General features: G+C 47.4%; 1 protein-coding gene and 1 long non-coding RNA gene across 8 annotated transcripts in view; one reads left to right on the top strand and one right to left on the bottom strand.

Annotated features, from left to right (window-relative positions):
- Positions 1 to 497: 497 nt before the first annotated feature.
- Positions 498 to 4036, top strand: LOC123592400. The gene is made up of 4 exons (XR_006709748.1): positions 498 to 598; positions 1793 to 1940; positions 2484 to 2616; positions 4006 to 4036. It is a non-coding gene; the product is annotated as an uncharacterized LOC123592400 (long non-coding RNA).
- The window catches only part of TMEM268 (transmembrane protein 268), a 41389-nt gene continuing 29115 nt past the window's right edge, over positions 1946 to 14219 (bottom strand). For 5 of the 7 annotated variants that reach the window (XM_045467320.1, XM_045467323.1, XM_045467321.1 and 2 more), the window contains one exon: positions 6222 to 12309. In XM_045467320.1, the coding sequence (XP_045323276.1) occupies positions 12130 to 12309 (180 nt within the window). In that variant the 3' untranslated portion in view covers positions 6222 to 12129. Of the gene's footprint in view, positions 2782 to 2890; positions 3046 to 3334; positions 3521 to 6221; positions 12310 to 14219 lie in introns of those variants that run through there. The other 2 variants (XR_006709746.1, XR_006709747.1) reach the window with 2 other exon arrangements.

Below are 14219 nucleotides of genomic sequence, written 5' to 3'. Positions count from 1 at the left end.
TCCATCTAGAGGTGAGTACTGGTAGTGCAAGAAACAGCACATCCACCTCGCCCCAGCCAGCGTCTCTCCTACATCACCCTTAATCACGTTTTTAGGCACTTACCATGTGCCAGACACCGCGATAAGCACCTCACATCTTTATGCCACCCAACCCTCACACAACATTCTGGGGTAGGTTTTGCCATCCCCATTTTACAGAGAGAAAAACTGAGGTTCACAGACTTTACGTTGCTCTAAATAACCCATCATGGTGCAACAAGAATTACATCCCAAGTTATCTAAGTACTAACAATGTATGCTCTTAATTTCTGCGCTGCTCTGCCAAGCTTCATGGGGGTCCTTCCATTTCAAAACCACCTGCCATCAACTCTCTGAGGAGCAGAAGGTGTTTCTGAACATCTCTCTGCCCCTGGAAGTGCCTGTAGGGTGAGGCCCTGGACAGCAGAGGCTCGGGTACCAGACAAAACTGCGTTACAATCCCGGCTGCTCCTCTTGGCCATAAGACCTGGGAGTCACCTTTCTGGGGCTCAGCTCCACCATCTGAAAAGCTAAATGAGCTCAGAGATGTCCAAGGACCTGCCCAAGAAGCTCGATGAAGGTCAGTGTGCCCTTGACATCGTGGCTGTCTCTCTTACCCTGTTAATTTCCAAGATTGAAGTCACCGGGGAGAAGGAGGGAAGTACAGAATCGGGATGTTTCTATCCATTTCTATGAGCAGGGAGTAAAACACCTGTTAGTGGAAGGGAGCATAGGGATGATATTGTGTCCATTGTTGCCCAACAGTCAGAGAGAGGGCTTGTGTATTTCTTCGGGTGACATTGAGAGAGAACCTACTCTGTGCAAATCCCTGTGGTCACTGCTGGGGTCTGAAGGTGAATTGGACTCATCCCTGTCTCCTTGAGACCAGGAATCTCTCATTCATGTTCACTGCCAGATTCCTCACGTAGTGCCTGGCACCAGTGGTCCTCAATAAAAACATGCTGAACAAATTTTTTAAATCACAGATTGGAACGACCTAGACTATGGAGTGCACTCTCGTAGGCAAATCATAGGCAGGCTGTGAAATATTGCTCAACAAATATTTATCGAGCACCTGTGATAGGGTTAGGCAGATGCTGTGCAATGCCAGGCACTGGCCATGACCCAGTGTGGGACCACTAGAGAGGCTCCTAATTCCTCCCAGGTGTAAGGGATGGCTTCCCGGAAGGAGCAGTCCCTGAGCTGTCTCCAGCGTGAAGGGTGAGGGAGTGAGAACATGGGGGTGGGGGAGACGGCACAAACGCATGGTAGTAACGCAATGAGAGCAAGTTTGGGGCGCTGCTGGCAGCTCCTACGGCCAGAGGGCAACAGGCGAGGCCAGGAGGGAACGAGGCTGGCAAAGCTGGCAGGGCCAGACTACCAAGCAGTTTTCAGCAGTACAACAGGGAGCCGCTGAGGGTTTGAGGCACCACATGATGATGGGATTGCAGGCAGATGGGCCTGCAAGTGAGCCAGGGGCCAGCAGGGAAGCTGTGGCCAGGGGGGTGGCCGAGGGCAGGGGCTGGAGGGTGGAGGGTGGCAGGTGGAGGAGATGTTTACAAGGTAGAATCACAATGCCTTGATGAATGGCTGAATGGGTAGAGAAAGGGAGGCAGGGGCCAGGAGGAGAAGGGGTTCGCCATCTCTGACTCCAGACCCAAAGTGAATATAGGACACGAAAGGAAAGGAAATAGGTTTGGGTTGCAAAGGGTGGGGAAGGGAGATGGCCCCACCAGCAGACGGTCAAAAGCAAACCTATCCATGGTTCTTAAAGCCATCAGTCAGCTTGACGGTGTCTCATCAGCAGTGAGACACCAACAGTGTCTCACCAGCCTTCATGTCCCTGGAATAGTGGCTCCTCTCACCCCTGGGGCGGTGACAGCATCTGCTCATACGAGGACCAAAGTTCAACCAAAGTACAGGTTCGTCCAGCCATCCCACAACTGTTTATTAACTGCACGCTTGGCATCCGGCACTGGGGACCCAGCAGTGAACCTAAGAGGCTGACCCCCTGCCTCCATGTGTTCCACAGCAGGAAAATTGCAAATAAACTCCGGGGTGTGCTCTGAGACAAGGGCTATGGAGAAGAAGGAGGTGGGACGGGGAAGAGGGAGGACTGAGGGAGGGACAGTCCTGTAAACTGGGAATTGAGTGGCAGAGGGAATAAATAGGGAGAATTAAATAGAGGGAGAGGCCTAAATAGGGGGGGAAATGCCTCACAAGAAAAGCTGACCTTCACACAAAGCCTTAAAGGAGGGGAGGGAGGAGTTCCCTGAATCTCCAGGGAAGAGCATCCCAGGCAGAAAGCGCAGGCAAGGGCAGCCATGTTCTGTCCGCTTGGAACAGAGTGAAGGGGAGGGCGGGAGGAGACAGCAGGGGAGGGATGGGCAAAGGTAGTGCTGAGATTACAGATTTTTTTCAGGGGATGCCCAGAGAAAGACTTTGGCTTCTCTTCTGCGTGATAGGGCACCAGGACTCCAAGCAGAGGTGTGACGTGATGTGACTTACATCATAAGGGGATTCTGCTGTGCTGACACCAATGAAGACGAGGGTGGAAGAAGCAGGGAGACCAGTTAGGAGGCCATCGCAGTGACCCAGGTGAGACACGGTGGTGGCCGGGAGAGGGGGAAGCCAGTGCCCAAGGACGATGCCCTGGAGTGAACCCAGTGTGCACTGAGGGAATACTGCCGCCATGATGGAAATTCCCAGAGTCGGGCTTTGGCCACAGGGAAAGGGAAATGAGAACAGGAGCTGGGAAGAGGCCTGGAAAGGACAAAGAAGTTTGGGAATAAGAAAGGTTAAGGATGCACAAACTTGAGTCATCAGACCTGGAAGTCTGATCCTTGGAGACACGGTACAGCCCAACCGCTACCTGTCAGATGGGAGCCTAGGTCCGGAACAGATGAGCCCAAAGCCACACAGAAAGGTGGAGCTGTGTTATCAGCTGATCTGCTGATTCAACGAGGTACCCCTACAGGTAAAGACTGGCAGAGTAGAGGCTCCAACGTCTTTCCATGGGTGAGAGAACTTTGAATGGAAGAAGACCTAGTCAGAGGTAGGCCCACATAGGTGGGCCTGGACGTGCCAGCCACAGGGAGCTACGAGAGGTTTGGGAGGAGAAGGGGTGTGATACGTTGGGAGAGGCTGGCCCAGTATGACCCACCGCTGAAATAACAATGGGCTTCTGGGATTGAGGCTACAGGGCCAGATGCCCCAATGCCCTTTCCTCTTCCCATGACCCACCAAAACATGGCGTCAAAGATCTTCTGTTGCTGCTGCCAGGCCAATGAGGGGCCTTCTTCCACTGTTGACTCACCTAATAGTCCAAGAATATCCCAGAAGCACCAGCCACAGCTCTTCAGTAGGTCCCAGGCATGGGTGTGTGTAGTTGGCAAGAATATTGGAGTCACCTCTCTGGATTTCAGTCTCCCCAGCCACCCTCTGCTGGCACACCTCAGATTTCTTTCAAGCCTTTTGGGGGTGTGGGACTAGTTACCCAAGCCTGTAACAATTTAGCCTAATGATTATATTATTTATTAGATACCAGATAGTAGTTAAGATCCCTGGCTTGTGTCCTACATACCCGTTAAATTCTGCCTCAACCACTTACTAAGCTTGAGCATGTCGTCGAACCTCTCTCTGTTTCTTTATAAAACAGGGATAATGTTGGTACATTACCTACTTCTCAGGTTATTGGGGAGGCACACGTAAGTGCCTAGAACATGGCCCCACGCGGAGAAGGCTCTCCAGAGGCGGTAACTGTGTATGTGTTCTGGTCAGGACCAGCAAGGCTTTGCTGACGTAACAAGTAAACTATAAAATCTCGATCGCTTGACCCAGTGTGGGGTTATTTTTAGCTCAAGCCAAAATTGTTTTCAAGCCATTTAATAACACGAGCAGTCCCCACGTGGGATGTGACCAAGACTGTTTATTCATGTGTAATTCAAACCCTTTACCAAGGACAAACATTTTCCTTCACTCTTTCAGATCTGAACACGGATCCTCGCACAAATGGTTTGAAAAAGAGACACCCACACCACTTCTCCAGTATTTGGGCGCTAAAAACTTGCACTGTTGGGAGACCCTGAGCATTCTAGTCAGCAGCCCCCATGCTGTGCGGCTGCCCGAGCGTCTCCCGAATAGGGTGGTGAGCAGGAGCTATGAAGACGGATTCAGAAACTCCCCTGGAGGGGCTCTATCTCAGCCCTAGGGGTAATGACTGCTCCTTACATGTGGTGCTCTTCCTGTATTCTTTTTTTTTTAATTCTTTTTAGACTTTATTTTTGATAGAGACAGAGCACAAGTAGGGGAGGGGCAGAGAGCGAAGGAGACACAGAATCCAAAGCAGGCTCCAGGCTCTGAGCTTCAAGCTGTCAGCACAGAGCCCGACACGGGGCTCAAACTCACGAATTGCAAGATCATGACCTGAGCCGAAGTCGGACGCTCAACCAACTGAGCCACCCAGGCGCCCCATGCTCTTCCCGTATTCTTTACAGTCTCTTTACTTCTTATTTCCAATCCATGATTCAAATTCCTTGTTATACTTAATAATCCTTTATGTTAAACTTCCCATAGTCAAATTACCATGTGGCTTTTGCCTTCTGATTGGATCCTGAGTGACACAAACATGTAAGAAGAGGCCGCCGAGGAGGTCAGGACAGCCAGTAATACAGGCATGAACTAGGATGGCAACACTGGGATAGAGACTAGAGCCCCGACTTATAGATTTCTCAGGCAAAGCTGGCCGGTTCCTAACTCACAACCATACAGAGAAGATTCTGGGAAAGGAGGTTCTTGATTTCTTCTGCCACACCCAGAGCTGAGAAGGGAGATGGTCCTGAGGCCAAGCTGACAACACACAGATCATTTCCTCTTGGGCTGTGCCAAGTTGGAGGAGCCCATGGGATGTTTGGGTGGCCATATCCAGAAGGAGGTTGGAAATATGTAGCAGAAAAGGGTAAAGGAACAACGGCTGGAAGGAAGCAAGAGGGCTTGCTAATCGTGTGTGCATGATCAGTTCACTAGGCTGTAGCGCCTCTTTGACTCAGGGGGACCCCCCCCCCAAGAGCATTAGTCAGGTGAAGGGAAAGGACACTTCCCCGTGGCTTCTTTATCCTTGGTCCTCTTCTGCTGCCGGTTGTCACGCTGCTCCATGCCCTGGACCCATCCTCTGACCCGGATCCTTCTTATCCTATGCATTCCTCACTACCTCCCATGCCAAGGTCCCACTCTCCTTCCCCAGAGAACCCCACATTCCTAATGTGCTGGAACCATTTCCCCGCAGCAGATATAACAGGTGCTTTGCACCTAAAAGATGCTCCTTAAATGTCACTTCCTGCTTCAGTTCAGTTAGAAGCCACTTCACAGAGGGATGGGAAGAGGCTTACATCTTATGAGTTTGCCAAAGGGTTTTTGGCCTCAGGGTAAGATCTTTCTTTGAAGGATTTTCGAACAATAACAATAAGAATAATAACAGAGGCCACAGCTGGAATTTCCCTCTAACTATGGCAGACTAGATTGTATCAGAATGATCCTCCTGCTGAGAGCAGTTTAAAAAGCTGTAGTTTGTTGGGTTTTTTTTTTTTTTTTTTTTTTTTTTTCTTAAATCTGTTTGAATGCATCAGAGAGTGCAGAGAGTTGAAAGGGACATTGAGGTCTTCTGACCTTCTCAAGGCACCTGCCAATTCCTAAGCAGGGTCGAAGAGGCTGAAAACCTGAGGGGGGGGGGGGCTTTTAGCAGACTAACAGCTTGGGGCAACAAAAATCAGAAGTTGAGGGCTCACCCTGAAGGAGGGATTCACCCCACAGGAGGAGTCCTGGTTTAAAAAAGTTTGTTTTTTGTTTTTTGAACAGGTTTTCAGTTAAAATCCCTGAAGAGGAAGTCAGGGCTAACCAGAAATGGACCAGACCTCACTAGGACTGAAACCCAGAGTCAAATCAATCCACCCCTACTTTTCTCAGAAGCAAAAGTAAATCCTGTCTAAAGTAATATCCAGAGTGGGGGCACCTGGGTGGCTCAGTCGGTTAAGCATCCGACTTCAGCTCAAGTCATGATCTCACGGTTCCTGAGTTCAAGCCCCGCGGCGGGCTCTGTGTTGACACCTCGGAGCCTGGAGCCTGCTTTGGATTCTGTGTCTCCCTCTCTCTCTGCCCCTCGCCTGCTCATGCTCTGTCTCTCTCTCTCTCTCTCTCTCTCTCAAAAATAAACATTAAAAGATTTTATTAAAATAAAGGAATATCCAGAGTCTTGTACATCTCTTCAGCTGTTCATTTGTCAAAAAAGTCTAATATTCAATCCAAAAATACCAAGAACACCAGAAGACCAACTGACCGAAAAGCAAAAGAAAACCAACCTAACAGAACAGAACCAGAAACTGGAGTCAGCAAACATCCACTTCAGAACACCGAAGAAAAGTGATGACAGGAAAATGGATCGTTTCAGCTGAAAACTGTAACCTGTATTTTAAAAAGTCAATTAAAAATTTTTAGGACTGGGGCTGAAATTAAGAACTCTGTGGAGAGGATTAACAATCAACTAGACACAAATAAGGGCAAGAGTCATGAAGCAGAATGTGTAGGGAACCTTCAGACTGAATCAGGAAGAGCCTCAAGAACACGAAACACAGAGAGCCACAAAAATGCAGCGAAAAGGTGTTCGCAAGCCTGTCGTTAGAGCCTCAGAAGGAGAGGGGAGAGAGGAGGCCGGAGGCTACATTGAAGGAAGCCGTGTCACAGATTCAAGAGGCACTGGGAGCCCCCCAGCAGGAGAAGCATAAAGGAAGCGACACCAGGAGGCATCAACACACACACCGCAAGCCCACAGCAGAGACATAGCCATCACAGCCAAGGGACTGAGAGCTGACTCTGCAAACAGAAAACAATGAAAGCCAAGGATGTCTTCCAAAGTTTTAAAGAAAATTAACTGTAGTGCCCTAGGATTCTTGACAGACCAAAAATACCTTTCAGAATTCAAAACAACACAGAGGCTTTCCGGCCAACAAAAGCTCCATCCGTCACCAGAGGATTGGTCTTGGAAGGAAAATGCTAATGGTACTTCCAAATGCGCTCGGTACTATGCTATACTAAAGGAAATGCCAAAGGTTAGTTCCAGGAAAAGGGGAATATTCACAGGTGAATGTGCAGAGATGCAGGCAGACACAAAAAGTAATAAAGAGGTAACAAATAAAGAATAATACAAAGTATACGTGTAGATAGATCGAAGTGTAGATAGATCTAAATGAATACTGGCTGCATAAAGCACTGATAATAATGCCTGTTGTAGGGTGCCTGGGTGGCTCAGTTGGTTACGCATCCAACTTTGGCTCAGGTCATGATCTCATGCTTTGTGCATTCGAGCCCTGCAATAGGCTCTGTGTTCACAGCTCAGAGCCTGGAGCGTGCTTCAGATTCTGTGTCTCCCTCTCTCTCTGCCCCTCCCCTGCTCATACTCTGTCTCTCTCAGAAAAAAAAAAAAATTAATAAATAAGCATTAAAACAAATTAAAAAAATAATGCCTGTTGTGGTTTAAAATAGAGAGAAGGGCCGGTTCAGTCGGAGGAGTGTGTTGTGTGACTCTTGGTCTCAGGGTCATGGGTTCGAGCCCCACATGGGGTGTAGAGATTACTTAAATAAAACTTTAAAATAAAATAAAATACAGAGAGAATTGAAACCCATGATAACAATGCACAAGAGGCAGAACGGCGAAAGGGTTCTAAGGTCTTTGGATTGTCCAGAAAGTGGCAAAAGTACTCTCTTGGACTCGAATAAGTCAAGGACACATGCCTAACTGCAGTGACCACTCAAAGCACAGAATACATATGTCCTAGACTACTAGAGGAGAGATTATGAAAGAAAAAAAAATCTCAATGCAAAAGGAGACAAAAAAAAAGAGAAAAGAAAAACAGAAAAAAAAAGAACCAATGGAAAATAAACCATAAGATGGTACCAGTAAGCCCAGATCTATCTAACACATCAGCAAATGCATTAGACATAGCATAGGAAATGCTCCAGTTTAAAAGCAGAGAACAGATTTTTTTTTTTTTAATTTTTTAATGTTTATTTAGTTTTGAGAGAGAGAGAGCGTGCATGCAAGCAGGGGAGGGGCAGAGAGAGGGAGACACAGAATCTGAAGCAGGTTCCAGGCTCTGACCTAAGCCGAAGTCGGATGCCAAACCCACTGAGCCACCCAGGAGCCCCCAGATTTTTTTTTAATCACACATGCCCATAACAGGGGCACCTTCAATACAGAGATGCAGGTAAGTTGAAAGTAAAAATCTGAACAAAGATATACTGGGTAATCACTAATCCAAAGAAAGCTAATGTATCAAAGTAGATTTTATGGCAATAATCTAATAGAGATAAGAAGAGACATTCCATAAAGATGAAAGGGTTTCAACCCATCTGGAAGTTTTAACAATTCTGTATTCGTGTGCCTGTCATAATAGAGCAAAACTCATCGGAAGTGAACTAAGAGATACGTTCACACAAAGACGTGTATGTAATTGTTCATAGCAGCATCATTCACAAAACCAAAAAGTAGAAACAACCCAGCTGAAGAAATATAAACAGAACGGGATACATCCATGTCATGGAATATTATTCCGGAATAATAAGGAATTGATCATTAATACTAAAAAATAAAATCATGATATGTGCTCCAACATGGATGAATCTTGAAAATACTGTGCTAATGTTAGAAAAGCCAGACACAAAAGGCCACATACTGTAGGATTCCGTTTACATAAAATGTCCAGAAGGGGAAAATCCAGAGACAGAAAGCAGGTCAGTGGTTGTCAGGGCTGAGGAGAGGGGGGGATCGAGAGTGACTGCTAATGGGGATGGGTTTTTTTGCGGGGGAGGGGGAAAGGTTATGAAAGTGGTCTACAATTAAACAGCGGTAAAGGTCATGCAATCCTATGAATACACTGAAAACCACTGAACTGTATACTTTAAAGTGGTATGTTTTCTGCTATGTGAATTATATCAAAACTATGCAATGCAAAAATGTGTCAGAAGTAAAAGGAAAAACAGAAGATGCATAATCATAGTTGGAGGTTTGCCACTCTCGGTCACTGACAGACAAACCAACCCCAATCAGTAAGGATACAGATGTGAACAACACAGGTCAAAGCTTGCACAAATGGACCCAGCTAGCAAACAGCACGGAGCAGCTGAGAAATGCTGTGGTCGATGGAGCCCTGGCTTTGGACCCTACGACAGACCAGACCTTGTACTTCCCATGCAACGCCTCAGCTAACCCCCCTTATCATCACACACCCCCTTATGGGTGAGGAAATGGAGGTACAGGAGGAAAAGAGAGGGTAAGCATCTGGCCCAAAGTGACCAGCTTGCTCTTAACCTCCCTGCCACACTGTCTCCAGGGACTGAATTTCAGAGAGGTTTGACTAGAATCTTTATTCCCATAAACACATCCCGTAGTGCTGGAGTAATGCCGTCTGAGGCAGACTGAATCGACGTGAACCGTTAATGACGTACTACATCAGCAAACACGTACACTGGGCTCCTACGGTGTAGAAGCCATAGTGAGAGATCCAAAAAACAAAACAAAACAAAAAACCCAGCAACAATTTATTGTGCTCTGACTCAAGCTTGTAGCTCGAAGTTGCAAGCGCTTTCCATTCTTTGTATTATCTCATTTTCACAATACCTGCCGGTTGCGTATGCTAAATCCTCATTCCATGCACGAGGAGTGACACCCCAGGGTGGCAAGGGACGCTGCTCCGAGGAGCGGAACCTGGATCTGAGGAACTCCAGAATCCAGGCTCTGAGCCCCTCCATCCGCACCCACCATCTGCACTGTCTCCGTGCCCGTCCTCAACACAGAGCCTTAAAGCAGGGTGCGTGTCCAGGTATGGGTTCTGAGCTTCACACGACCCTGTGAAGTAGGCAAGACAGAGATCACAGAATTTTCTAAAGGAGGAGAGCCAGTGGCGAAGGCAAAGAAAGCGCCTGGGGGGGGGGGCACACGTGAATGCTCTGCCCACTAGGTGAGACCACCAGCAACTCGGGAAAAGGCAGGGAAGAACACCTCAAGGAGCGTCTGGACGTTAGCCTTTCGTCATTTAACACAGACATGTTTATTCTGTTACTATACTTACCAGGGTTTCCGGTTGGATGATAAATACGGGCTTCTACGGAGCCCATTCACAGCCCACATTCCTTCTGTGGCAGGGGAGCGAGACAGCGACTGCCTTCATGAATTACTCTGATGGAGCATAGCGGCCCTGAGAGCTGGCTAAAGAGAAATGCCTAAGGTAGCCATTACCCGGGGTGGGTCTATGCACACGATTTGTCTTCTCTGGGCCCAGAGAAAGCAAACAGTCAGACTGGCCTCTTACACAGTAAGTCACCCACAGGATTACGTTTCGTGTTCACCAGATCCATTTAGAAAGAAGTAAACAGACACTCAAGAGAGGTTACGTGACCTGGCCAAGGTCATGCTTCTAAGGAAGCAGCATATCTGGGACGAGAATCCAGGTCTCCTGCTAACTAGGCCAGTGTTCCGTCCGCAGGTCTGACAGGTCTGGGACACCTCAGTCACGTAAGGCTGGAGGACCCTTCTACATGTGGATAAAGGCATAACAGATAGGCCAAGGGCTAGACTGGGACAGAAAAAGCCAGAACTTCAGCTTTGGAAGGGAAGCTAAGAATCATCCAACTACCCATTATGTATTCATTTATAGAAAGATGAGTAAACTGAGGACTGGCCAAAAGTCACACAGCTAGAAATGTCAGCCGCAGGACCAGAACCCAGGTCTGTGCCAACCTCATTCAACTGAGCATAGAGAGCAATCTGCAAAGGCTACTCTAGAGATGACAAAGCCCTCAATCCACTGGGTTGGTCTGTTTTCCCCTTAGCAGGTCTAGGCCATGCACAAAAATTTTAAGGTGAGAATTTTGTCCTTCAGAAATTGAGTCTAGCTAGAAAAATGCGCATGTGCACAGGAAAACAGAATTGGTAACGTAAAACATCAATAAAGGCAGCAGCTACATTAAGAATTTAAAGGAGGCAGAGAAGCAGGGCATGTTCTATGTTGAAAGGCTTCCTGAAGGAAAGGTAAGTAAAGCTGGGCTTTGAAGCATGCATAGGAGTTCAAAGGATGAGACCGAGTAGGTACATTAGTCCAGGAAAGAGTTTCAACTTAGGAAGAAGTTTTGTGGGAGATGAAGCCAAAATCACAGATGAGGGCTGGGTCCTGCAGGCTGGGGAGCCCTTAAATGCCAGGCCAGGTCTTTTGGATTTGGGCCTATGGAATAATTGGTCTTCAAACTTGCTCAGGAGCAGAGAACCTGAAAACCCCTGACCTCTTCATGGAACGTCATGAGTGACAGATTAGCGTCAGAAAACAGGACTGCTGCTCTCGGTCTGGAGTATAAAACCACAACCACAGGCAGGCATGCCTTTAAACGAAATACATCCTCAAATCAGACAGAATCAATCTTTCCCAAACAGTCCCATTATCAGTTACGTGCCGCTGGTTTCTCTCTTCTGCCTCCTAGAAGTCTGTGTGCTAGCAGACAACACAGGGCCATTGTTTGTCATAAAACAAAGGGCATGAGAAACTTACAAATGGAGAACGTTCTGAGAATTGACTTCTTTCCTTCCGATTAGGAATTCTGGAGGCCCGAGACAATGCTACAAAGAGCAGAGTCCTCTCTGAGGTTCAGTTTTCCTGTCTGACGTGAAGGAGCTGAGGACAAGACCATCACCTGAGACTGAGCTCTGGACACATGGTTGGCCCAGTAGGGGCATCTTCACATTTTCTGGGCTCTCCAGACAATGAAGGGCATGGGAGAGGACTTCCATCCATGCCCATGGTTCTAAGCAGCATAGAGACTGGTTTGGAGTGGGACCAGCTTGGCAACCATCAGCTTCTGAAAGGGCCAGGGGTCAGCATGGGATGTGGATAGGTATTCCTGTGCAGAGTCCTGAAGCAAGCACGATACCCATGCTCTGACATGACTGACAGTCTTCCGAGTGCTCCCAGATGCTTCTCTCCTCCCCTGGGGCTCACCGTCAGCCGCCTGGCGCTCCTGAGCCTTCCTGAGGACCTTCAGTCTCGCAGGAAGCGGAGTACCTTCCTCCCTAGGTCACCTGGCCAGGAATGGGCAGCACCCAGTACCCAGGATGTGGGCTTCTATGAGCTGGCAGGGGCACGGAATCCTTGGCGAGTCTATGTGTCGTGTCCCCACTGCCTGGGGAAGCTGCGAGGTCACCAGGAGCCGGATATAGTAGCCGCCAAATACCGCCAACAGCTGCTGGGCCATTTCCTGGAAGAGGCAGGGAAGCAGAGTGAAGGCCACAGAGAAGCATCTAATGTACGAGGGAAAGCCAAGTGGTCCTCACACCCCTGGACCAGCAGTGATGCTCACTGGGAAGAACCCCGCCACGTCCTCACCTGGGGCTCTTGGGAGATGCGTGGCCTGGTCTGGAACCCCAGCTTTGCAGCTCACCCCGTGGGGTTCCTGCAGCCTCAGCTTCCTTACCTCCAAAGTAGGTGACCTACCTGAACAAAAAAGCTCTGGAGTGCCAAAGCACTAGAGACATTACCACTGATTTATAGCAACCGATCACACACACACACACACACACACACTGGTTCCAGTTTCAAATGTCGGTGAGACTATAAAACGCATGAGGTCAAAGTAATGCACTTGAAAATCACTAGTAAATGAGGATGGGGTTAGGGGATCATCCCCATGACGGCAGGATTCTTCAATTCCTACAAGGCATCTGCTGGCTTTCTTTAGACAAGTACTCCTACTATATGAAGAGTTTGCTTTTAAAAAGCAGATTTATCACATAAAGGCAAATACTTACATGAGGCATATAGAGTAGTGCATTCATAGAGACAGAAAGTAGCATGGTGATTTCCAGGGGCTGGGGAAGGGGGGAGAGGGGGAGTTCGCATTTTGTGGATACGGAGTTTCAGTTGGGGAAAAGGAAAACGTTCTGGAGATGTTTGGCGGTGTTGGTTACACGACAATACGAATGTACCTAAGGCCCCTGAATCGTACGCTTAAAAATGGTTAAGGGGGCAAACTTTCTATTATATCTATATCCATATCTATATCTTTATCTATATCTATATCTATACCTATACCTATATCTATATCTATATCTATTTATATTTTCTGTAATGAAAAAAACTTAAACAGTAAAAAAGAAAAAAAAGAATTTAAAAAATTGGATTTAATGCATGCTCTTATTAACACATTTGTCTCCAAAGTTCCATTAAATGGACTGGCCGCTGGGATTCCAGGGGAAATGCTTCGGTCCTGTAGGTGCGACACTGAAGGCTTACACAATCTCCATGAGCGGTCAGCATGTAATAAAGTAAGGTATGAGTCACATCAAGGCTATTCGTGTCAGTAGAGCTAGTGATTAAGAACAGGCTCTCAAATCAAAAGGACCGAGTGGGAATTTGAGCCTAGCCCCCGACAATGGACCCTGAACAAGTCCTTTGCCTTGCCAAGCCTTTTTCTTCAACACGAAAAGAGGGAAAATCACAGCACCTGTTTGGGGGAGCTGGAGTGAGGATGAAATGGACTAATTGATAGAAAGCCCCCCACCTAGTGTTCCTGGTGTTTCCCTTGAGTCATCCTTGGTGCTAGAAAATACTGAAAACCTCAAATAGTCTGCCACTCCCTAATTCAGATTGGTCTCCTTGCCAATCTACTCTAAAATCAACAGCATAAGGAGCAAAGAACCGTGGCAAGAAAATTGTACTTAGAATTAGGAGGGCTGGCTTCTGCCCTTGGCTTTGCCACATTCTCCCTTGCTCGGTGACCTGGGGCAGGTCAGATGACCTCTTGGAAGCCCATTTCACCCGACCAGGAAGAGGAAACATAATCCACGCCTCACAGGGTATGCTAAAGGGTTTTATGCATAATAAGAAATCTGTTAAAATGTAAGAGGTGATTATAACTATTTCCCTATCTTTCACAGGCGTTGGTTTCCTATTGAAATATGATGGTCTATCTAGCTATGCTGAGACTTGGGCACTGATTATATTTTCCCTAGCCAAGTTACAAAAGGTAGCTACTTTAAAAACATGTGCATACACGCTTGATATTCATGACAGGAAATCGTATTACTACTGGTTCGAATGAATTTGGAAAAATAATTTAAAAGACCCATCAGATTTAACAGGCTATGTCATATAAACCCAGGCATGCCA

The sequence above is a fragment of the Leopardus geoffroyi genome, chromosome D4, assembly GCF_018350155.1.
Source record: "Leopardus geoffroyi isolate Oge1 chromosome D4, O.geoffroyi_Oge1_pat1.0, whole genome shotgun sequence".
NCBI lineage: Eukaryota > Metazoa > Chordata > Mammalia > Carnivora > Felidae > Leopardus > Leopardus geoffroyi.
This window is presented reverse-complemented; position numbering and strand designations above follow the sequence as displayed.